This window comes from Enhydra lutris, unplaced genomic scaffold (genome assembly GCF_002288905.1).
Source record: "Enhydra lutris kenyoni isolate GAN:26980312 unplaced genomic scaffold, ASM228890v2 scaffoldscaffold112, whole genome shotgun sequence".
Classification (NCBI taxonomy): domain Eukaryota; kingdom Metazoa; phylum Chordata; class Mammalia; order Carnivora; family Mustelidae; genus Enhydra; species Enhydra lutris.
The window spans coordinates 1,610,551-1,636,926 of record NW_019154196.1 but is presented as its reverse complement, the minus strand read 5'-3'; the positions used below and the strand labels follow the sequence as shown (position 1 = coordinate 1,636,926).

Genomic DNA, 26,376 nt, shown 5'->3' with positions numbered 1-26,376 from the left:
TAAAAATGGATTCCATAAGGCTATAGTTGAATTAGGAAAATATTTTTATCAGAAAATACAAACTCTACAAATCTAGCCATCTGAATAAACACAAGGCAGATTATCTATCCCTGGACAGTTTGCTAGTGTTAAAGTGAAATAATGTGACAAAATATCCTTCATCATATTAATACCATGCTTATATACTATTGTCCTAACTTAGATTATAATCAATAGCATACAATTATAAAACTTTTTCAGTCTTCATGAAAGTTTCTCTAAGTTTTTGGCTGTATTTGATTTTCTTTACTAGGACGCAGGTATCACCTGGAGCAAGATTTTTTTTTTTTGTAAAGATTTTATTTATTTATTTGACAGAGATCACAAGTAGGCAGAAAAACAGGCAGAGAGAGAGAAGGAAGCAGGCTCCCTGCTGAGCAGAGAGCCAATGCGGGGCTCGATCCCAGGACCCTGGGATCATAACCTGAGCCGAAGGCAGAGGCTTTAACCCACTGAGCCACCCAGGCGCCCCTGGAGCAAGATTTTTATTTGAATAAAAAGGGGCCCATCATTGAAATAAATAATAGTATAGAGACTTAGAAACACCTATAATTATCAATATAAATAGTGACTTATGTTACATGTAGGCATCACAGAAGACAATAAAAATATAAATGTAATGGACATGAGGGGGGGATACAAAAGCACATCATTAGGGATTCAGGTCTCTTTTCCAATGCAAAACCTAGTGCTCCACGTACTGTATGTAACTGGCTGTGGGCATCTCACAAACCAAGCTTCCAGAGGGCTCCCTCTGCCCACCGTGCATCACCGGATATGGTACTCCCTGAAGCACTTGGCGTGGACGCCCTTCTGGCACTTCTCGCAGCGGGTGTTGGTCTGCGAGTGGCAGAGGGCACACCGGGTCCTCTTGTCCTGGTGGACTATCCAGTGCCCAATCATGTCAAAGCGGCTCTCAGTTTCCAGCCGCCTGCTTCGTCGCCCCTGGGAGGACATGTCAGCATTGCTCTCCAGGTACACGCAGGCCACGTACCTCCGGAAGGCCAGGAGGTCCACCTGGGCGTCGTGGCTGCAGATCCTGTGCAGCTGCCAGGCATTATTGAGGGCAGCATCGATGACGTAGCCGATGAAGCTCGAGTACCACTTCATGCCACGGATCTTCACCTTGTACTTGGCAATGTTCTGGTCCATCCGACTGACACCCCCCACCTTCTCCTGGTACAGCTTCACCAGGGAGGGCTGATGGACCTGGGTCCGCGTCTTGGCTGCTCCCGCATGGTGGCCAGTGAGCCCCACGGGCTCTATGCCCACAGCATTGGAGCAGATGTTGACCACGCTGCTATCATGCCAGCGGCACACGATAATCTCCTCGCTCTCATCAACTTTATAATCAAACGAGCCCCTCTTCATTTTCTTCAGTTCTTTGGGATCTTTGAGGGGACATCGCTCAGTCCTGTACTCACGAACAGTTCCTGTGGCCTTTACCCCCTTTTTCCTCAAAATGGACATGAGTTTGACACTTGTAAAAACCTTGTCAAAGAATATGTGGTATGGCAGACAGCCACGCTCCTGCAGCGCGTCCACAAACTTGACCACCATACTGCCCCCAAGGTCCAGGCCCCTGTGCGACTTGGTGAACAGCGTGCCCTGGGAGGGCTCAAACCACACCAGGTAGCCCCTGCTGGTTGTCCCACACCAGATTTTGTAGACCAACCGCGTGGGCTTCCCGGCACGCAGCTGCTTGGATCCCCGGTGCCCGAAGTACTCACACATGGACTCTCCGAAGCTGTAGAACTCTTCCAGGGGCGCATGCTTCTGGAAATTGCGATTCATCCGTACAATGAGAGGCCTGACTTTGGCGAACCTGTCGCTTTCATCCAGCTCAGTATTATCTGCAAAATGCAGGTATGAGAAGATCAGTTCAAATCTGTCCCTTCTAATTGCATCAGCCACAAGATGATGATGTGAATCGGGGGATGTTTCCCAAAACATCCTTCTCCTCGGATAGGATATATACCCACTTAAAATCAAAATGCCCAAAACACACTTTAATTCCTGGGCTGTGAGCCCAAGGTTGACATTTTTCTGCCAAGCATAACGATTGGTTTCATTAACAATGAAGTTAATTGTTCCTTCATCAAAGAACAACTCGAAGAGGCCCACAGGACTCAGTTCCTGGCTTCTGAGATCCTCTATGTGAGGATCCGATGCCGTCCAACTGCTGAAGTCGGGCCGGATATCTCTTTTCGTCCAAATACGCTGAGGCTCCACTATGACCTTCTGCCGCTTCATGGCCGGCGGCAGGTCCTCCTCCTCCTCGGTGCCAGAATCCTCGGGCACCACAATGGCATGCAGGATGCTGCCTGGCAGGTGGGAACCTCCCCGGCCATCTTCGTCACCGGAGTCCTCGTCAGTGAAGTCCCCTGAGGCATTGTCCGGAGGCGCAATGAAGATCTCCTCCCGGCTGTGGCCAGACTCATACTCCTCCAGTGCATTCAGGACCTCCAGCAGCTTTGTAGACTTTGGCTTTGAACCGGCTCCACTCCCAACAGTAAAGCTGCTGCAACGACAGCAAACAAAATGTGCAGCAGAGACAATGCGTCAGCAGAAAACTCTGTTCAAGGACCGCCTGAGAGGACGGCGCTCCCGCCACAGAGTCCCGAGCCTCGACAGCATCCCAGACCCAGCACCACCAGGCCCAGGGCCAGGTAAGGGGATTTTTCAGACCAGCACACATTACTCTTTCAAGCACAAATGTATTTCAAGGGGAGGCATTCTAAAGAGACATTCGGTTCTTTCCTTCTTAAAGTGTTTTGCATAGAGGATCGCCTCTAGGGATAAATTCAGGAACCTCGGTCATCTCCCAGGTAACAGTGACCACCCCCAGGAGCCTGGGCTACACAAGTCACACCCACTGATGTCCTCTGACTCAGTGGCCCCAGGGGCTCTCCTTTCATCCCACCGTCTGACCTGGGTCTTCCCTTTCCCTTTTAAGTTAGCAGTTACAAGTTTCCTATTTCCCAAGTTCTCAAACTCCCCTACTGGAACTCCCACTACCCCAGTACAGGACCTGAGCAGATTCAGACAGATTTTCAGATGGCTCCCTCGACATCAGACATCTTACTATCTCCTAGCTGCAATTCAGAAGCCAAACAGACTCAGGAAACGTGGAAACCCCTGCTATCCTGACTCTCCCTGCACAGGTGGGAACTAATCGGATGCCAAGAGACACTTGTATTTCATGAGCAGCAACCATGAGGAGGCAATTCCCAGGGACAGGCAGTGGGCACACTCCCCTCCTGACCTGTACAGCAACTGCTCTAACTGGAGGAGGAAGAGGACGGTTCAACAAACAAGTAGCTATGCAGGATGGCACCAGGCCGTGAAAGGGGGATCCTGGATAAGGGACAGAGAATATAGTGGAAGAGGAGGACTGGAGTTGGATGATGAGTGAAGGCTCACAACATGGGGGCCTGAAAAAGAGAGTGAGGCTTATAGACAGCTAGAGACAGGGTGTCTCAGGCACAGAGAAAGAACTACAGGTACAAGGCCCTGAGCCTGAAGGCACTTACTCTCTGTAAACAGCAAGGAGGCTTCAGAGGTAAGAAGAGGAGGAGAGCAGAGCTCTAGAGGCTCTTGTCAGGACACTCTGTTGTGTTTGGCTGTCACGGGAAGCCCTCTAGAGTGGATGGAGCAGGGCAGTGAGGCCTATCACTGTGGCTGTGAGAGTGGACAGGGCAGGGAAGGTGGGCACTAAGGCTGCCCTGTGCCACTCTGGCCCAACCTCCTCATGAGAAGAATTTCAACCAGAGGGAGGACACAGGCTTTACCACAGAAGTGACTTCTCTGCAGACCTACCCTTGGACTTCGGAGTTCAAACCGCATTAGAGACTCACTCGAACCTCACGTCCTGGACACTGACTCCATCAGCCTCTGTGCTCGAAGCCAGGGCACAGGAGGTGTGACCTCAGGGGAAGTAAGGTACTTCTCATGCTCTGTGTGGGCCAGGAAGGGAGAGAAAAACTAAAGCCCCAGGTCCCAGGGACCTCGGAGAGCGGTTCTTGGGGGGACAGTAGCCATTGACACAAGTACCCTAGCCTCTCCTGGTTTGTAGCAGCAGATCCAGGCCTCCCACCAGTCTCACTACCGGAGCTGCTGTTTGCAGCCCTGCCCACCAGACACCCTTTGCACATGGCTCTTCAGACTCCTGGAGAAGGAGGAGGCATAAAGATGAAGGAGTAGTAGGGGGCCCCTATGTTTTCCTTGTCCCTGGAACACAGCTAGATAAATATCAAATCATTCTGAACACCCAAGAAATCAATCTGAGGACTGAAAAAAACAAAGTGCACAACTAGAGGGAGAAAAGAGGCTACACTGTGGAAGGTAGGAAGTGTGAAGACAGCATTTGGGAGAGGAAAGAATCATAGGTGGTGGGGAGGGGAGGGAGCCCTGATCAGGGAGATAGGAGAGAAAGTATGTGAGAGAGTACATGTGGAGGGCACTGCACAAGAAAAACATTTCCCCAAAACCACTGAGGGGAAAAAAACGAGCGGGGCTGATTATAGCAAGTTCTTAGAAGCAGTGGAGCTCAAAGTCTGAAGTGTTAGGAGTCCACACCCTCACCAAGGCTGGAGCCTGGCCAGTATAGAGGTGCTCCTGTGGAGAAAGAGGGCAGAAACCCAGGAGTAGTCTTTTTGGAGTGCATTTGGGAGAGGTGGCACTGCCTCTCCAGGGACAAAACAGCCAGCAACACCAGTGAGCTGCCCTGCCCATAACCATAGGAGCAGAGGCAGCTTCTGAGTACAGCTAACCTGGGCATTGGCTTTTGTGTTACATTTTACCATGAACTCCAAGTCCCTGCACGTTTGGGTGACTGTCCTTCACGGACGAAGCAGCACCAGCCACAGTGTGGCTAGACACTTCCCCGGAGGATTAGTGTAGGTCCATGCTACACTAGATCCTGAAAATGTGGAGTATTGAAACCCAGACAGCATGCCTGAGATGGCCACTGGGTGGGCAAACAGCTCACAGGGTGAAGGTAGGGATGTGAGGGAAGCCAGGGACAAATGAGGGGAGGTTGTTCCCTCTTCTGTGAGAGTTTCCTGAATAGCAGTGAGCACGAACTCCCATCTCCAGGGAACAAAGAGTGGGGTGACGCCATTTTTATGTGCCGCCGTCTGCCCCAGTCAGCACTGACGGACTTCAGTGAGCAGTACAGCGCACACAGTGGAGGCTTTACACACTCTCCTAAGCTCTAGGTGCTTTTTCACTAGGGCAAGTGTGATGGGGAACCAGAGGAAGGGCTGGGCCTCTCTCCCAGAAAACCAGTGCAAACTCCCCACACCCAAGTCTACCAAACATAGATTAAAACAAAACCAGCTCTAGTGGATACTGGATCCAGCCTTTTATCTGTTTTTTCAAGATTTAATTTATTTATTTGAGGGGAAGGGGAGCAGAAACAGGGGGAGGGGCAGAGGGAGAAGCAGACTCCCCGCTGAGCAGGGAATCTGATGTGAGACTCGACCCTAGGACCCTGGGATCCTGACCTGAGCTGAAGGGAGCCACTTAACCAACTGAGACATCCAGTCACCCCTGGCTCTAGCCTTTTTTTTTTTTTTTTTTAAAGATTTTGTTTATTTATTTGTTTGACAAACAGAGATCACAAGTAGGCAGAGAGGCAGGCCGAGAGAGAGGAGGAAGCAGGCTCCCTGCCGAGCAGAGAGCCCAACGCGGGGCTCGATCCCAGGACCCCGGGATCATGACCCGAGCCGAAGGCAGAAGCTTTAACCCACTGAGCCACCCAGGCACCCCTGGCTCTAGCCTTTTTAACAGGAAGACCACAGCACACCTAGTTCAGACTCACCTCACACTGGACAAGGGTCAAACACTCCTCGTTGAAAGTAGGGTGAAACATTGTAGAGAACTGACCTGAGGGAAAAAGCAGTCAAAACACAGCAGCAGGGGCGCCTGGGTGGCTCAGTGGGTTAAGCCTCTGCCTTCGGCTCAGGTCATGATTTCAGGGTCCTGGGATCGAGCCCCACATCGGGCTCTCTGCTCAGTGGGGAGCCTGCTTCCCCTCTCTCTCTCTGCCTGCCTCTCTGCCTACTTGTGATCTCTGTCAAATAAATAAATAAAATCTTAAAAAAAAAAAACAACACAGCAGCAGAGTGCACAAAGCACACACCAGAAACACTTCCCAAAAGGCCAGGCCCTGGTCAGTATGTGACCTCTTTCTTTTCTTTTTTTTTTTTAAGTGACTTCTTAATGTAGTCATTACTCCCATGAGGAGGAAACATAAAGGCTTTCCTAACACACGGAAGACAGAGACTGAGGCAAAAATGCCAATGGGGAAGAACTCATACCAAAAGAAAGAACAAGAAAAAGTCACAGCTAGGGATCTATTCAAAACAGATATAATACGCCTGACCCAGATTTTAAAACAACAATCGTAAGGATACTAGCTGGGCCTGAGAAAGGTATAGAAGACACCAGAGAATCCTTTACCACAGAGGTAAGACTAAAAACTAGTCAGTCTGAAATAAAAAAAAGTACTACAACTGAGATGCAAAACCAATTAGATATAATGACAACAAGGATGGAAGAAGCAGAAGAATAAATAAGTGATATAAAAAATATTATAGAAAATAATGAAGCTGAAAAGAGGGAAATTAAAATACTAGATGACATATGTAGACTTAGGGAATGCAGCGACATCATAAAGCACACAACATTCATATCATAGGAGTCCCAGAAGAATTAGAGAAAGAGGGAAGAAGGTTTACTTGAGGAAATTATAGCTGAAAAACGTCCCTAATCTGGTGAAGGAAACAGACATCCAAATCCAAGAGGCACAGAGAACTTGGACCAAAATTGACAAAAGCAGGGCAACACCAAGATATAGTGTAGTAAAATCTGCAAAACAGAGAAATAAGGAAAACATCCTGAGAACAGCAAGGGAAAAGAAATCCCTAAATTACAAGGGAAGACATATAAGGTTAGCAGCAGACCTACCCACAGAAACGTAACAGGCCAGAAGAGAGATGCATGATATATTCAATGTGCTCAATGGGAAAAATATACAGCCAAAAATACTTTATCCAGCAAAGCTGTCATTTAGAATAGAAGGAGAGAGAAAGAGTTTCTCAGACAAATAAAAACTAAAGGAGTTCATGACCACTAAATCAGCCCTGCAAGAAATATTAAAAGGGATCCTTTGAGAAGGAAATAAATACCACAAGCAACAAAAACAGTAAAGAAACAGAGAAAATCTACAGGAACAGTGACTTTACGAGTAACACAATGGCACTAAATTCATATCTATCAATACTCACTCTGAATGTAAACAAACTAAATGCTCCCATCAATAGACACAAAGTATCAGAATGGATAAAAAACAATATCTATCTCTATGCTGCCTATAAGAAACTCACTTTAGACCTAAAGACACTTGCAGATTGAAAGTGAGGGGATGGAGAACCATCTATCATGTTGAAGGACATCAAAAGAAAGCTGGTGTTACCATACTTATATGAGACAAGCTAGATTTTAAACTAAAGACTATAACAAGAGATGAAAAAGGACACTATTATAAAGGGGTCTTATCAACAAGAACATCTAATAACTATACATATTTATGCCCCCCAAATTGGAGTACCCAGATATAAAAATCAATTAGTACAGTAATATTAAGGGACTTTTAACAGCCCATTTATAACAATAGACAGATTATCTAAGCAGGAAATCAACAAGGAAACAATGGCTTTAAGTAACAAACTGGACCAGATGGATGTAACAGATATATTCCAGACATTTCTTCCAAAAGCATCAGAATATACATTCTTTTTGAGTGCAAATGGAACATTCTCCAGAAGAGATCACATGCTGGCTTACAAATACGGCCTCAACAAATACAAAAAGACTGAGATCATACCACACATATTTTCTCACCACAACGCTATGAAAGTTGAAGTTTACCACAACAAAAAGTATGGAAAAACCACATATACATAGAGGTTAAAGAACACCGTAAGAATGAATGGGTTAGGGGCGCCTGGGTGGCTCAGTGGGTTAAGCCACTGCCTTTGGCTAAGGTCACGATCTCAGGGTCCTGGGATCGAGTCCCGCATCAGGCTCTCTGCTCAACAGGGAGCCTGCTTCCCTCTCTCTCTCTCTCTGCCTGCCTCTCTGCCTACTTGTGATCTCTCTCTATCAAATAAATAAATAAAATCTTAAAAAAAAAAGAATGAATGGGTTAATAAAAAAATTAAAGAAATTAAAGAAAATACATGGAAGCAAATGAAAATGAAAACAGGACAGTCCAAAATTTTTGGCATGTAGCATAAGCAGTCCTAAGAGAGACGAATACTGCAACACAGGCCTACCTCAAGAAGCAAGAAAAGTCTCAAATATACAACCTAACCTTATACCTAAAGAAGCTAGAAAAGGAACAGTAAATAATGACTAAAGGAAGCAGAAGAAGGGAAATAATAAAGATCAGAGTAGAAACATATGATATAAAAACAAAAAAACCCAGAACAGATCAGTGAAACTAGGAGCTGGTTCTTTGAAAAAAATTAATAAGATTGATAAAACCCCAGCCAGATTTACCACAAAAAAAAAAAAAAAGAGAGAGAGAGAGAGAGAGAGAGAAAGAAAGGACCCAAATAAATAAAATCACGAATGCAAGAGGAGAGATCACAATTAATACCACAGAAGTACAAACAATTATGAGAATATTATGAATACTAATATGCCAAAAATTGAACAATCTGGAAGAAATGGATAAATTCCTAGAAACATATAAACACCAAAAGTGAATCAGGAAGAAATAGAAAATTTGAACAGACCCATAACCAGCAAATAAATTAAATCAGTAATCAAAAATCTCCAACAAATGAAAGTCAGGGCTAGATGGTTTCTCAGGGAAATTCTACCAAACATTTAAGGAAGAGTTAATATCTATTCTTCTCAAATTGTTCCAAAAAAAAAAAAAAAAATAGAAATGGAAGAAAACCTCCCAAAATCATCTATTGAGGCCAGCATTATCTTGATTACAAAACCAGAGAAAGACCCCAATGAAGCCAATATCCCTGATGAACATGGATGGAAAAATTCTCAACATACTAGGAAACTGAATCCAACACTACACTAAAAGAATCATTCAGCACAATCATGTGAGATTTACTCCTGGGCTACAAGGATTGTCTGATATCCACAAAGCATTCAATGTGATACACCACATTAATGAAGTAAAGGTCTGATCCTCTCAAAAGATGGAAAGAGATGGAATATTTTCCATCTCAATAGATGGGAAAAAAAAACTGACAAAGTACAACATCCATTCTTGATAAAAACCCTCCACAAAGTTGGGATACCTCATATCTCAACATCATAAAGGCCATGTATGAAAGATTCAACTAATATCATCCTCAGTAGGGACAAATAGAGCTTTTCCTCCAAGGTCAGGAACAAAACAGGGATGTCCACTCTCACCATTATTATTTAAAATAGTACCAGAAGTCCTAGCCTCAGCAATCAGACAACAAAAACAAATAAAAGGCATTCAAATCTGCAAAGAAGTCCAACTTTCACTATTTGCAGACAACATGATGCTCTATTTAGGAAACCCAAAAGACTCCAGGAAAATAAATGCTGGAACTGATAAATTCAGCAAAGTTACAGGATACAAAATAGATGAAGAAATCTTTTGCATTTCTATATACCAATAATGAAGCAGCAGAAAGAGAAATCAAGGAATTGATCCCATTTACAACTGCACCAAAACAATCAGATACCTAGGAATAAACCTAACTGAAGAGGTAAAAGATCCGTAACTCTGAACTATAGAACACTTATGAAAGAAATTGAGGAAGACACAAAGAAATGGGAAAACATTCCATGCTCATGGATTAGAAGAACAAATGGGAAAATGTCTATACTACCCAGAGCAAACTATACATTTAATGCAATCCCCATCAAAATACCAGAGGTAGTTTTCACAGAGCTAGAACAAACAATAGTAAAATTTGTATGGGACCACAATAGACCCCAAATAGCCAAAGCAATCTTGAAAAACAAAACCAAAGCTGGAGGCTCACAATTTTGGACTTTAAACTATATTACAAAGCAGTAATCATCAAGACAGTATGATACTTGCACAAAAACAAACACACAGATCAATGGAACACAAGAGAGAACCCAGAAATGGACGTAGCCCTATATGGTCAACTAATTTTGACAAAGCAGGAAAGAATATCCAATGCAAAAAAAAAAAGTCTCTTCAACAAATGGTGTTGGGAAAATTGGACAGCCACAAGGAGAAGAATAAAACTGAGCCACTTTCTTACACCATACACAAAAATAAACTCAAAGTGGGTGAAAAACCTCAATGTGAGACAGGAATCCATCAAAATCCTTGAGGAGAACACAGGTAGCAACCTCTTTGACCTGGGTCATAGCAACTTCTTTCTAGATACGTCTCCAAATGCAAGAGAAACAAAAGCAAAAATGAACAACTGGGTCTTCATCAAGATTAAAAGCTTATGCACAGTGAAGGAAACAATCCATAAAACTAAAAGGTAACCTACAGAATGGGAGAATATGCCTATAAATGACATAGCTGATAAAGGGTTAGTATCCAAAATCTATAAAGAACTTATCAAACTCAATACCCCAAAATCAAATAATCCAGTTAAGAAATGGGGCAGAAGATGTGAATAGACATTCTTCCAAAGAAGGCATCCAGCTGGCTAACAGACACCTGAAAAGATGCTCAACATCACTCAACATCAAGGAAATATAAATCAAAATCATGATGAGATACTATTCACATCTGTCATAATGGTTAAAATTAACAACATCAGGAACAGATGTTGGTAAGGATGCAGAGAAAGGGGAACCCTCTTGCACTGCTGGTGGGAAGGCAAATTGGTACAGCCTCTCTGGAAAACAGTATGGAGGTTCCTCAAAGAGTAAAAAATAAAACTATCCTATGATCCAGCAATTATACTACTAGGTAAATATACAAACTACTAGGTAAATATACAAACTACCAGGTAAATATACCCAAAGGATACAAAAATACTGGTTGAAGGGACACATGAACCCCAAAGTTTATAGCAGCACTATCAACAATAGCAGAACTATGAAAAGAGTCCAAATGTCTATGGACTGATGAATGGATAAAGATGGGGTGTGTGTAATGGAATGTTACTCAGCCATCAAAAAGAATGATGTCTTCTCATTTACAATAATGTGCATGGAACGAGAGGGGATTATGTATGTGAAGGAAAGTCAATCAGAGAAAGACAAATACCATATGTTTTCACTCATATATGGACTTTAAGGAAAAAAAAAAAAACAGATGAACACAGGGGAAGGAACTAAAAAAAGAAGAGTGGGAAATATACCACAAGAGATTTTTTATTATAGAGAACAAACAGGCCTGCTGGAGGAGAGGTGGGCAGGGGATGGGGTAACTAGGTGATGGGTATTAGAGGAGGGTACTTGTTGTGAGGAGCACTGGGTGTTATATGTAAGTGATGGATCACTGAATTCTAGTCCTGAACCAATATTATAGTATATGTTAACTACCTAAAATTTAAAGATTTTATTTATTTATTTGACAGAGAGAGAAATCACACGTAGACAAGAGAGGCAGGCAGAGAGAAAAAGGAAAGCAGACTCCCCGCTCAGCAGAAAGCCAGATGCGGGGCTTGATCCAGGACCCTGAGATCATGACCTGAGCCGAAGGCAGAGGCTTAACCCACTGAGCCACCCAGGTGCCCCTTAACTACCTAAAATTTAAATAAAAACTTGGGGGAAAAAAAAAAAAGACTTGTCGAGTGGCAAAGCTTACAGGGACTAAGGCAGTCCAACAGCAACCATCTTCTGGATTATAAGGTGAGGAAGGGGTGTGGCGGTGGCACAGTCAGTTAAGCGACCAACTGTTGGTTTTAGTTTGGGTCCTGATCTCAGGGTTGTGAGAATCAGCCTGGAGTGTGCTCTCCCTTTCTCCCTGCCCCTCCTGCTTGTGCTTTCTCTCACTCAAAAAATAAATAAATCTTAAAAAAATAAAAAAAGAAGAGAAAAGTAAATCACATTTTTAGATACAAGGTAGGCACTGGAGCTACAGAACAACACCCATACCGCATACACTACCTTGTTCTGTCTCATCTTCTTTCCAATCTCCTTTTCTCTTCTCTCTTCCTCCTTTTTCCTTCCTAGACACCAAATGCTTAGTGAGGCCAGCAGGGCCAAGAGCTAAAACTGTCATGGGCTTGGCCTTTCAAAAAGAGAGGAGTAATTACTTGCATAAAGCCTTTCATCAAACACACTTACCTTGAAGTTGAAGCCATGATGAACTGGAAACATAGAGTTATCTATATGTGCAGTCAAAGAACCTGTAAGACAACAGAAGTTGATTTTTTAGAAAATCGTATCTTAATTAACAAGGCAACGGGACCTTCTCCACACTTTAAAGGAAGAAACATCTCTAGCTTAAGGTTCACCAGCAACCAGAGGGGGATGGATTGAGTACACACAGGAGATGGTGCCGTCAACTGGCTAATTGAGCTCTCTACCTCACACCAAAATATATTGTAGGGCACAGTCTTCACCATCAGAGCTATTGGCATGTGGGCTGGATGAGTCTTTGTTGTGGGGGGCTATCCTGTGTATTATGGGATGTTTAGTAGTTTTCCAGGCCTCTACCCACTAGATACTAGTAGAACACGGATCCCCTAGCTATGGAATTCAGTTATGTTTCTAGACATTGCCATGTGTCCCATAGGGGACAAAACTGCACCTGGTTGACAACTATTATTCTCTATCAAGACTACCAATAGAGGGGCACGTGGGTGGCTCAGTGGGTTAAAGCCTCTGCTTTCAGCTCAGGTCGTGATCCCAGGGTACTGGGATGGAGCCCCGCATTGGGCTCTCTGCTCAGTGGGAGACCTGCTTCCTCCTCTCTCTCTCTCTCTGCCTGCCTCTCTGCCTACTTGTGGTCTCTGTCTGTCAAAAAGATAAATAAAATCTTAAAAAAAAAAAAAGACTACCAATAGAACCTATTATAATAATGGAAATATTTTCTACCAATGCTGCCCAATATGGTAGCCATGAGCCACATGTCATTATTAAACACCTGATATATATGGTTAGTGTGACTAGGAAAATGAATTTTTAATTTTATGTAATTTTAATTAATTTCAATGAAAACAGTCACATGCGCTTTGGCCAGTGGCCACTGTATTAGATAGTGAAGTCCAAGATATATAAAGAACTAACTATGAAACAACATTTTCTTAACAACCAAGGGATCAAAGAAAAAATTAAAGGGGAAGTTAAAAAGTACCTTGAGGGGTACCTAGGTGGCTTAGTTGGTTAAGCATTCAACTCCTGATTTTGGCTCAGGTCATGATCTCAGGATGGTGAGACTGAGCCCTGCGTCAGGCTATGCACTGAGTGTGAAGCCTACTTAAGATTTTCTCTCTCCCTTTCTTTCGGCCCTCTCCCGTACCCCCACAACTCGTGTGCTCTCTTTCTCAAATAAATAAAATTAATAAATAGTATCTGAAACAAATGAAAAGGGAAACACAACATACCAAAACATTTAGGTTGCAGCAGAAGATTTCTAGGAGAGAAGCTTAATGCTATAAACACATACATAAAAAAAAAAACACAGAATGATCCCAAATAAAAAACTTAACTTTATACCTCAAGGAACTATAAAAAGAACAGATGAATGGATAAAGAAGTGGTGTGTATATATATATGTATATATATTTATATTTATATATATAATGGAATATTATTCGGCCATTAAAAATGAAATCTTGCCATTTGCAAAGACATGGATGGAGTCAGAGAATATAATGCTTAGTGAACTGAGTCAGAGAAAGACAAATACCATATGATTTCATTCATATGTGCAATTTAAGAAAAAAAAATGAGCAAAGAAAGAAAAAGAGAGAGAGAGAGAAACCAAGAAATGACTCTTAACTATAGAGAACAAACTGATGGCTGTCAGAAGGGAGGTGGGTTGGGGATGGTTAAAATAGGTGATGGGTATTAAGGAATGGACTTACAATGAGCACAGGGTGATGTATGGAACTGCTGAATCACTATATTGTACACCTGAAACTAATATAACATGTATATTAACTATACTGGATTTTAAAATTAAATTAAATTTTTTTAAAAAAGAATAACCTAAGCCAAAAGTTAGCAGCAGAAAGGAAATAAAAGACTGGAGCAAAAACAAGCAAAATAGAGAACAAAAAATAATTGGTGAGCTTAACAAAACTAAGAATTAGTTTTTTGAAAAGATGAACAAAACAGACAAATTTCTAGCTACAGTATCCAAGAAATAGAGAGAACCCAAATCAACAAAATTATAAACGAAAGAGAGGAAACTAACTGATACCACAGAAACAAAGGATCACAGAGGCTACAATGAATGATTATTGATTATACGCCTATAAACTGGACAACCTAGAACAAGTTGATAAATTCTCAGAAACACACAACCTACTGACTGAACCAGGAGAAACAGAACATTTGAACAGTCCAATTACTAGTAGAAAGACTGAATCAGTAATGCCAACTCTCCCAACCAAAAAACAAACAAAAACAAAAAGACAAAAACAAAGAGCAAAAACCCAACATCAAATGCACTCACTGGTGAATTTTACCAAGCATTTAAAGAACAATTAATGCCAGTTATTCTAAAATCCATCCAAAACAAAACAAAGGGAAGGCACACCCTTTGATTAGCATTTGATGATTTGATGAGCATTACCCCAATACCAAAGCTTGATAAGGACATTACAAGAAAAGAATGGAATGTGAGGACAATTCAAAAAACAAATATAGAGGTGATGTCAGCAGATGGTGGACTACTGAGCTCCAGGCCTTCATCCCCAGGGAAATGCAAGTTAACAACAATATATGAACATGAATACATTTGTGAGAACTCTAGAGACCACTTGAAATGGTGTGGGACCCAGGCCAACAGAAAAATAAGATGGGATTCCATTTAAAAGGATAGAAAAGTTCATGGCATTTTGTGCACAGACAGATCTCTTCCTGTCAGATCAGTAAGGGACAACTAGGGTAAACATAGCAACTCTTCCCTTGGGATGGAAATCAGAGCAGACTATGAGTTCAACATTCTGGCTTGTCTAGCAGCTGCCTGAGGGATAGATTTCTGCCTCACCAGACTTGCAGCACTGATGGGAATGGCAGCAGTTTGGAGGTACTGAAAATGTAGGCAGGTGTCACAATACACTAGAGCTAAAGAAATTCTACAGTTTTACATGCAGATGCCAGGGAGAGATAAAGATTATACACTTCTGAGAAGAAATTAGGGACAAGCCGCTCATGGTAATTGAAACAATTAAAAGTACAGAAAATGTTGATGAGGTTTGAAACTTCTAGGTGGGCTGACTAGTGAAGTATTCCCCTGAACAAACCCAGGCCATAAAGATTGAGAGAGGAGACTGGGTTTTTTTGTTTGTTTGTTTTGTTTTGTTTTTTGAATGGCCAAATCCCAACAACAGATCACGAACATACAAAAAACTGGGAAACATGGCCCAATGACAGAAACAAAATAAAACTCCAGAAATGGATCTGAAAGAAAGTCAGACTGCTGAATTTCTTGGTGAAGAATTTAAAACAATTTGTTAAAGACAGTCAATGAGCTAAAAGAGACCACAGAAAGACACAAAATCAGGAAATATATGAATAAAATGAGAATATTAATAAAAAGAAGCAAATTCTGGAGCTGAAAAATATAATAACTGAGCCAGCATTACCCTGATATTTGAGCCAGATAAAGATACTAGAAGAAAACTAAAAACCAATATCCTTGACAAATATTGATCCTCAAGAAAATATTATTAGCAAAATAAATTCAATGTACATTGAATTTATTCATTGAAAGGATTGAATTGATTGGATTGGATTGAAAGGATTCTATACCACAACAAAGTGGGATTTATTTCTGGAATGCAAGGATAGTTCAACTTGAGAATAAAAAAATCTACCAATGTAATATACCAAGTGAACAGAATGAAAGGCAAAAGCCATATGTTCACACCAAATAATGCAGAAAAAACATTTAACAAGATTCAACACTCTTTTATTATAAAAAACTCTTAATAAACTAGGACTAAAAGTTAACTACCTCAACATAATAAAGATGAAATATGAAAAAAAATCACAGCTAATATACAAAATAGTGAAAGACTGAAAACTTTTCCTCTAAAAACAAGATAAAGATAAAGTTGTTTCCTCTGGCCTTTCTATTAAACGTAGTACTAGAAGTCTTAGCCAGAGCGATTAGGCAAGGAAAAGAAATAAAAGGCAACCAAACTGGAAAGAAAGAAGTAGAATTATCCATTCGCGGATAACATGATCTTACATATAAAGATTTTTTAAAAAGTCAGAATAAGTAAGTTCAGCAAAGTTGCAGAAGTCAAAATCAAGATATCAAAAATTAGTTGCATTTCTATACATTAACAATTAACAACTTGAAGTAGAAATTAGCAACACAACTCCATTTACCACAGCATTGAAAAGAATAAATATTTAGGAAGAATCCTAACCAAAGAGGTTGCAAAAACTATATACTGAAAACAACAAAACATAAAGTAATTTAAAAAAAAATACACAAAAATAGAAAGATATCTTGTATTCATGGGTTTGTATACTTAACATCAAAGACCTTGATACTGCCCAAAGTAATCTACAGGTTCAATGCAATCTCTATCAAAATCCCAAAATATTGGGGATATATATATATATATATTTTTTTTTTTTTCCTAGAAATAAAAAAATCCATCCTAAAATCAAGATACTCCAAATAGCCAAAATAATTCTGGAAAGGAAGAACAAAGTAGGAGAATTCACATTTCCTCATTTCAGTACATATTACAAAGCTAAAGAAGTCGAAACAGTGTGACACTGGTATAATGACAGATACAGAGACCAGTTAATTGTAACAGAGCCAGAAATAAACCCTCACATATATGGTCAGGTAATCTTCAAAAAGGATGTAAAAACTACTCAATAGGGAAAGGACAGTCTCTATAACAAATGGTGTTAAAAAAAAAAAAAACTAGGTATCTACATGCAAAAGAATAAAGGTGGGCTCTTACATCATATACAAAGATTAACTCAAAATGTATCAAAGGGGTGCTTGGGTGGCTCAACTTCTAAGCATCTGCCTTTGGCTCAGGTCATGGTCCCAGGATCCTGGGATAGAGCCCCACATCAGACTCCCTGTTGGGTGGGAAGCCTGCTCTTCCTCTCCCACTCCCCCTGCTTTGTTCCCTCTCTCGCTGTGTCTCTTTCTGTCAAATAAGTAAATAAAATATTTTAAAAACAAAGACCTAAACGTAAGAGTTAAAATTACAAAATTCTTCAAAGATAACACAGTATAAAGATTCAGAATATTGTATCTCTCAATGATTTCTTGACTATGAAGCCAAAGCACCAGCAAAAAAGCAAATATTAAGCGTGCATCAAAGGATACAATCAAGAGAGTGAAGAGACAACTAATGGAATGGGAAAAATATTTGCAAATCATATTATTTGACAAGAAGTTAATACACAAATAACTCCGACAACAGCAAAAAAAATAAGTGACCCAATTAAAACATGGACAAAGAACCTGTGTAGACATTTCTCCAAAGAAGACATACAAATGGCCAATAAGCATATGAAATGACGTTCAACATCACTAATCATTAGTAAAACGCAAACCACTACCATAATAAGGTATCACCTCACACCCACTGGGATGATCACTATTAAAAAGAAAATAAATGTTGGCGAGGCTATGGAAAATGAGAACGCTTGTGCTTTGCTGATAGGAATGTAAAATGGTGCAACCACTATGTAAACAGTCTGGTAGTCCCTCAAAATATTAAAAATAGAGAACTACTGTATGATCCAGCAATCTTACTTTTGGGCATGCAGTGAAAACTGAAAGCAGGGTTTCCAAGAGACATCCATTTTCACAGCAGCACTGTTCATCATAGCCAAGAGGTGGGGGCAACTCAAATGTCCATTAAAGATGAATGGAAGAAAATGTGGTATATACTTACAGTGGGCTATCATTCACCCCTAAAAAGGAAGGAAATCTAGTCACATGTTACAGCATGGCTGAAACTTAAGGACATGCTAAATGATATGAACCGGTCATGAAAAGACAAACACTGTATGATTCTATTTACATGAGGTTTCTACAGTACTTAAATTCATAGAAACAGAAAGTACAATGGTGGTTACCAGTGGAGGGAGGAGGGGGAAATGGGAAGACGATGTTTAATGGGGATAGAGTTTCAATGTTGCAAGACAAAAATATTCTGAAGATTGGCTGCACAGCAAGGTGAACATACTTAACACTACTGAAAAGTGGTTAAGACAGTACATTTTCTTTTATGTTAATTTTTATAATTAAAAATAAAGAGAAGCATTATCAGAGGAAAAGAAGGTTACTTCACGGGAGTTTTTGACTCACTAAAAGGATAGAATAATTTTAAATTGTATGCATTTAATAACCATTTCAAAATATAAATTAACTGTAGACACCAACAAATCTATCACAATAATATCAGATTTCAATATACTCTTCCAGAGATTAATGATCAAGCAGACAAAATTACTGAGACTTGAACAGCAGAAATGACATAGTGAGTCTATCCTAAATAAACAGCAGTGATATCAGCAAGATGGCAGAATGGAAAGGCCCCAGCTTGTCTCCCTACACTATGATATGGCAGCCAACCACGGAAGAAGTGCTTTTGTATGAGCTTTGGGAACCAGGCTTCAAAACCTGGGTGAACCCCAAGACTAAGAAGCACTTCTTTGAAAAGACAGGCCAGGACTCTGGTGGCAAGCTCTCCAAAAGTAGCCCCAGCTCTCTAGGGACTCAGCTCCAGGTCTGCTTGGCCCTACTCCTGCAACCAGTCCCATGGACCAAGAAACTCAGGAAGAACCACACTGTACACACCCCAGTAACAGGCCTGCCAGCCTTGGACTAGACTATGGATCCCAAAGCAGCTCTGTGTCCAAGCTCCTAGCCCTGCCCTTAGTCCTGCTCACCTAGGGACCCAGCAATCCCCATTCATGCCTGTAGCATTAGGCCCACCAACAGCAGGGTCTGCTACAAACCTTATTCGGCCCAGTGACTTGGTTTCAACCTCTCTCTGACTCAGTCTAAAAGGAAGCCCAGGGAACCAGGAGGAAACACACTTATCCAAGACTCCAGAGGCTGACCTGCACGCCTTGGTCCCAGCTGTGGACCCTGAAGGAGAACTGTGATCCAGTTCCAGTCTTGCCTGGATGTGGTCCTAAAGGGAGTCACATCTACCTAGGGAACCGGCAGGAACCACATCTATCTGCAGAAAATGTTAACCATAAGAAAATGATTGATAAATTATACCACGTTTAAATGAAGAACTTTTTGGTTCATCAGGAGAAACTCATAAATAGAATGAGTTATCTGTAACAGATATAAGGAGTTAGTATCTAGGAGATATAAAGAACTTAAGACATAAAAAGAAATCACAGGATTAAGAAAAACACAATTAACACAACAGGGAAATGGGCAAAAGGATTATCAGGACGCACTCCTCAAAGAAAATACAAACAGCACACAAACATGAAAATCTCATTACTATACATGAAATAAAAATTTTAAAAACAATTGAGATACCATTTCACATATACTAGGCTGGCAATTTTGTTTGTTTATTTCAGAAGTAGATTTAGTAATTTACCAGTTGCATAAAAAAAAAAAGTGCTCATTTCATCACATGCCCTCCTTAATGCCCATCACCCAGTTACCACATCCTCTCACTTACCTCCCCTCCAGCAACTCTCTGTTTCCTAGAATTAAGAGTCTCTCACGGTTTTTCTCCCTCTCTGATTTTGTCTTATTTTTTTTCCCTCCCTTCCCCTATGATCCTGTTTTCTTTCCTAAATTCGACATGAGTGAAATCATGCAATTGTCTCTCCCTGATTGACTTACTTCACTTAGCATAATACCCTCTAGTTCTATCCATGTTGCTGCAAATGGTAAGATTTCATATTTTGATGGCTGAGTAATATTCCATTGTATATATACTACATCTTCTTTATCCATTCATCTGTCAATGGACATCTGGGCTCTTTCCACAGTTTGGCTATTGTGGACATTGCTGCTATAAACACTGGGGTGCACGTGCCCCTTTGGTTTTGGGGAAATACCCAGTACTGCAATTGGTGGGTCATAGGGTAGAGTTCCATTTTTTACTTTTTGAGAAACATCCATACTGTTTTCCAGAGTGGCTATACCAGCTTAAAAGGAGTGTAAACAGTGCATTAGTATCCAATAAAGCTGAACACACCCAAACCAGCAATTCGGCCCAGGTATCTCTCTGGAGCCTGTGTTCTCAGCCTTAGCACTGACACCTGAAGCTGAACAATTCTTTAATGCGTGGGAGGGCTGGAAGAGATGGGAGGCTGTCCTGGACATCATAGAATGTTTAGCAGCATGGGTGGTCTCTACCGGTTAGATACAGTAGCTCCCCCCTTGCTAGGTATGACAACTCAAAGTATCTCCCTGTCTCCTTCACACGCATTTTCCCCTCCTCATGCCCCCCTACCCTACTAAATAACCACTGCTCTAGTACAACTACCGTCTCTGTGCACAAGGAGACAGGGACAAGAACGCCCACTCCAACACTGTTTATTTGTGATAGCAGAAACCAGAGACGGCCCAAATGGCCATCCCTGGAACAGATGTAGTAGAATACGACAGAGAAAGTAAATGAAGAACTGTAGACACACACACCCATGAACAAATCCCAAAAATACACTGAGCAAAATGAACCAGAAAGCTTGCTACATGCTTCATTTTACAAGGACCAAAACGTTAAACAAAACTAATATATATTATGTAATATATATTAAATATATAGAATATAAACTAATAAAATATAAACTAATATAAACAAAACTAATATATATATATTATAAATATATAATCTGCAAACACATACATACACATGGTAAAACTTTAAAGAAAAGCAAGGAAATGATTAAAAGGAGCTTGAGGATAGTGGTTACCTCTGGAAGAGAAAAGATACAATTTGCAGACACACAGAGGATTTCTAAGGTTTTAGTAAGGTTCTATTTTTTTTTAAGATTTTATTTATTTATTTGACAGAGAGAGGGAGAGCACAAGCAGGGGGAACAGCAAGCAGAGGAAGAAGCACTCTCCACAGTGCAAAGGGAGCCTGATGTGGGACTCGATCCCAGGACCATGGGATCATGGCCTAAGCCAAAGGCAGAGCTTAACCAACTGAGCCACCCAGGCGCCCTATAAGGTTCTATTTCTTAAACTGAGTGGGATATTCAGTTGTTTCACTATTCCTGCTGATATATAATGCATGCAAAATATGCACAAAATGCATATTATATATATATATATGTATATATATATATATATGCACGCTCACACATGCACACACAAAGGCACTGAGATACTAGCACACACGTAAGCAAATACTACCAGGGTGACCTGCTCAGTGCCCCCAGATGGGCAGCGGTCTGCAGAAAGTGTTCATCTGGGGTGTTCCAGAACAATGTATCTTGTGCAGCACGTGGAAGAAAATTAGAGAACAGTCATCTCCCCACTCTAGAGTCTCATGAAGAATCTCCTTATAGAATCCTTATTTCTCAAAGCCCAGCCTGCCCACATCGCAGCTTACGCACAGTGGCTCTCACCATCTCACCTCCTCCTCTCTCTGCTCTACTTGGCGCTGCATGTAACTTCCCCTACAGCTTTTGAGGAAAACTCACTGCCCAACCAGACCACAAGATGCAGCACCCTGGAAACGAGTCCCCATGGGCCCTCGGTGAATCTGAGTCCACCTCTAGGGGGCTCCCACCTCCCTTCCCTTCTGACCTTCCTGAGCACTTGGGAGCACTTGGGCAGGCTGGATATAGGTGCTAGGTGACTGAAGAGTGGGAGAAAGACCTGGTCCTTCAAACCCTCTCCTCACCTCCCATTCACAAGTCAGCAGCCTGGTAAGAATGTAGACGACAAAGCCATGAGTTGCGAGCTCTGTGACTATAGGCAAGTCGCTGACCCTGTCTGTACCCTCATTTCACCTCTACAAAGGGATCTTCCAGGTACTGATCCTAGTAGGGTTGTTATGAGGACAAAAGTCAGTGCATGTGAAGCTCTATAAGCATGCGGATGCTCTATAACCATTTGCTATCATTTCAAATCCACAACCCCTCACCCACAATTCCCACAAATCAAAAATGCTGGGAAAACTGAACATTTCTTCACAATTTGGCAACACTCTGACAGCATAATCTAAAATGATGGGAGGCTCTTTGGAATGTCTATTTCTATTCCTAACTGCAGATATCCATACATTTTGCTGCAGAAATTCTGTGTTTGATTGGGGGTGCTTTAGTATGACTTTGATAAAATTCAAACATGTCTGGCTGGTTTGGGGTCAGAGAGTGTGATCTGTGCTACCACTTCAGCCACCCCCTCCTCAGCAATAGCTCATCTCAATACCTTTTTCTCTGTTGTGCCCCAGGCGGTCCTCCGTCCTCTTCCATTCACCAGCACTCAGTGACAGCCCCCACCCAGTCACTGTGACACAGGCCCATCCTCACACCCTGCTGAGAACCTCCCCAGGTCACAATTGCAAGGGTCCTGGAATTAGGTCAAGGCCACCACCCAGCCTGGTCCCCAGGGTCTCCCCACCTAGCCCCTGCCTCGGCTGGCCAGGTGACGTCCTTCTCCAAGTCAAGGGTTCCTCTCATATGGTTTTCACCTTGATTACCACATTGCTGACCTCACCATGTGCTCCCCGGCCAGGCAGCTGCATAATTTGTTCACCTTTCTATCCCCAGAAGCCAACACAGCTCCTGGCATGCCCCCGGTGAGTACTTGCTGAACTGAACAACTCACACCACAGAGCAAACAGCCATCGTTCAGGCGACCCAACCCACCTCCTCCTCCATCAGGCCTTCATTTCCACTTCACCTTCTGACTCCAAGTCAGCTGTTTAGAACAGAACTAGGAACTACTGACATATGATTGACCCTAACCAAAATACATTTGTAAAGATTCTCTAAAACATGCATAGAAAATGGAAGAGTAGGAGAGAGTCTAGTCTGTCAGTGGAGTCAGTTACGATAGCGGATTCAACCCTGATGGAAAGGGAAACTAAGCAAGAAGGGCAGCAGAAGCCACCTCTCCTTTTCAATGCTCCTCTGGCTATTCTCTCTAAGCTCTCCATCCCCTCCTGTGTGGCTCCTTCTTGCCCTGCCTGACAGTACCAACAGAAAAACGGGACAAGGGTACACAGTGCCCCTATATACTACGCAAATTCCCAACAACAATAATGTTCAGACGGAGGCTGTTGAGCAACCAGATTGCGTACCCCCACACGTCCTCATTGATTTGGCAAACATCAAAAGTGTCTACCAGGTCCTAAGCATTTCTGTATAAAATTGCTACTTTAACAGAGCTACCAAGGAGAGAAGATGATAGAGATTAGGATCTGCACAATAGCACCTAGTTAGGGAGGTCACAGAAAACTTCCCTAAGGAAGGGATGACTAGATGGAGATCTGCAAGGAAGAGTAAGAACTCCCTGAGCACACAGGGAACAGAATCCCCGTAGGAAGAACAGCAAGCCAGGAGAGAAGCAAAGCCAGTCAGAGCAGAACAGGGAACCTGAGGAAGAGGGTACAGGAAGAAACTGGACCAGCAATTCTGAAATGAGGCCTTGAGGTCACCATTAAGAAGTCTTACCTTTGTCCTACAGCATGGGGAAATTTTATTTACTTGTGCATCTTTAATTTTGTTTTTATTTTAATCCTAGTGAGTTAACAGTGTTATACTAGTTTCACATACACAATATAGTGATTCAAAAATTCCGCATAGATCATCTGATACTCATCACAACTGCTCTCCTTAATCCCCACCCCCTACTTAACCCATGTACCTACCCCCATCCCTTCTGATAACCGTCAGTTTGTTCTTTATAGTTAATGGTCTTATCTTAATTTATCTTTTTTTTTTTTTAAGTAAAGGGAAATTTTAAAAGATTATAGGCAGAGTATGGCACAATCACATGTACATTTTAATAAGCTTAGTGTGACTCTGGTGTGGACAACTGAGTGATGGCACCAAAGCAAGCACAGGGAGACATAAGACAGGATGGTGGTTCCCAACAAGAAAAGTGGGCCAGCCCAGGGAGGGTTCAAAAAGGAAACCAAGTCTGGATTGACTGGGGTAGGGAAAGAGCTCATCAGGGAGGCCTTTCCCAGGAGTGGCTGAGTGGCTAGGGTAGGGTGGCATCATTCACAGACTCTGGGGACACTAGAAGAGGACCAGATGTGCCTGAGTTCAAGCTGAGATATGCTCATATCGAGGCAGAAATGCTTTTGAGATAGCCTGTAAAGCCACTGCGTAGGCCACAGGCTATCTGAGTCTGGAACAGAGAAATGGCCTGGGCCGGAATCATAAACAGGTGAGTTTTCTGAGGATTTGTGGTATGCTCAAAACCACAAGAATCCTCGAAGCCACAGGAGATCACCCAGGGAAATTGTCCAGATGGTAAGAGAAGATGGCCAAGGACGGGATCTTCAGAGATACCAGGACAGAAGCAGGTAGGTCTGAGAAGTAGGAGGAGAACCAGGATGGGCTGCGAGGCTAGTACTAGATGCGTCAGGGCATAGAGGGTGACCACTGGTGCCAAAACTGCCCAGAGGTCCTGCTGGACATTCTCTCTTGGGCCTGGCACGAAGGAATTTGAAAAGACCCTTTGATTTGAGACTTGGTGCTTCCAAGGCCACTCTGAAGGGTCTTGGTGGGTTACGAGGGCCTCCCCTGTTTAAAATGTAAGTTTTTCCAGGGAGACAAGACAATGCAACTAAATGCATTTAATGCATTTAAATGCAACTAAATCCTGACTTGGATCCTGTACCACAAAAAAAGGAACAGAAAGGAGACAGGAGCAGACCTATCTGAATAAAACCTGTCGAAGTGACTGAATGTCCTCATCTTCCTGGTCTGTTAAATTAGACGTTAACATCTGGGGAGTCTAAGGGAATACAACTGAGAAAACTTTCGTACTCGTTTCTCAACTTTTTTTTAATTGTGAAATTATTTCAAAAAGAATTTAAAAAAAATAAAAATAAGACATTTTATAAATGTAAACGCCTCCAAGTTGCGCCACGTGCCACCGGGCTCCGGAGAAGCCTTTAGGCGACACCGCGCTCCCAGCTCTGCCCACCACACCGGCCCACGAAGAAGGGAAGAGGGAAACAAAGGACAGTCCGCTCGCAGAGGCGGGCGGAGGCGGCAGGAGCGCCAGCGATGCCCGCATCCGGCGGGTCGCGCAGCCACCCCTTCCCTGGGCGGGGGTGGGGGGTGCGGCCCGAGATCAGCCCCCAGCAGGCCCCACCGCAGCCCTGACGCGGCCCGCAGGTCCCGGCCACCGCTGCCCGGTGCACCCTGCGTCAGGGCACCCCGGCTGCCCGCAGGGTCTCGGGTCGCCCCGGCTGAGTCCGCCCCGCAGCGGGAGCGCCTCCGTTTGGCCCCGGCAGCCCGGGGGCCCGAACGCCTATTGTCCCTGTACCAGTCCCTCCCGCCCGCCCCCCGCGCGCGCGGCCACGATGGCCAGTGCCTCGGGCACCGTTGAGAAAACGCAACGCCAGGCCCTGCCGCTCACACACCCAAACCGGGGCAGGTCAGCGACTCGCGCGGGCCGACGCCTACCTGCGCGCGGGGCAGCCGAGGCCTCCCACGGCGGGGCAACCAGCCCGGAGCGCCCCGCCGCACCAGCCCGGGGCGTCGCGGCCGCGCAACGGCCGGCACAAGAGCGCTCGCGGCGCCTGGGCTCGCCTTCTGGACCACGCCCCCAGCCACGCCCCCCAGCCACGCCCCCATCCCGAGCAACCACCGAGAGGCCGGGGCCTCCGCGGAGCCTAGAGGGAACTGCAAGGTTCCTCGGCGGACGGGGAAGTACCGGCTCCGCCCGCCCCGCTCGCTCGCAGTGCGGCTTCGACGCTGCTGTTGCGGCGGCTCTCTTGGCGCGAAGCCGTCTTTCTGTCTGGGAGTGGGGGGTGTGCGGACGAAAAGACATCGGGGGGCAGGGAGGACTCCGAGAAAAGTCAGCCTTCCCCTTCTCAGCGTGAGACGGTCCTTCGAGGTCGCTGGGCCATCTCGCCGGACCACGTCAGCGGCGACCGCGACGCACCCGGTCGGCAGGGCACAGCGCGTCGGTGTCCGGGAAGGCCGCCGGGGCGCCCGTGCCTGAGTCGCCCTTGCAGGGTCGGAGCGCCTCGATGCAGG

At 43.3% G+C, this 26,376-nt stretch overlaps 1 protein-coding gene across 2 annotated transcripts; it reads right to left on the bottom strand.

The window, feature by feature from the left end:
- Positions 1-601: 601 nt before the first annotated feature.
- LOC111139657 (piggyBac transposable element derived 2) lies at positions 602-25,816 on the bottom strand. 2 transcript variants are annotated; one of them, XM_022491985.1, is made up of 3 exons: positions 25,801-25,816; positions 12,340-12,401; positions 602-2,560 (listed from the first exon to the last, which is right to left on the bottom strand). In XM_022491985.1, exons 2-3 carry the CDS (start codon positions 12,354-12,356, stop codon positions 808-810), a joined length of 1,770 nt encoding a protein of 589 aa, XP_022347693.1. In that variant the 5' UTR covers positions 12,357-12,401; positions 25,801-25,816; the 3' UTR covers positions 602-807. The 2 variants fall into 2 exon arrangements, 1 of the variants encoding a protein (XP_022347693.1); XR_002640104.1 differs by lacking the exons at positions 12,340-12,401; positions 25,801-25,816 and adding an exon at positions 5,864-5,913 and having other exon boundaries at positions 2,510-2,560.
- Positions 25,817-26,376: the final 560 nt, after the last annotated feature.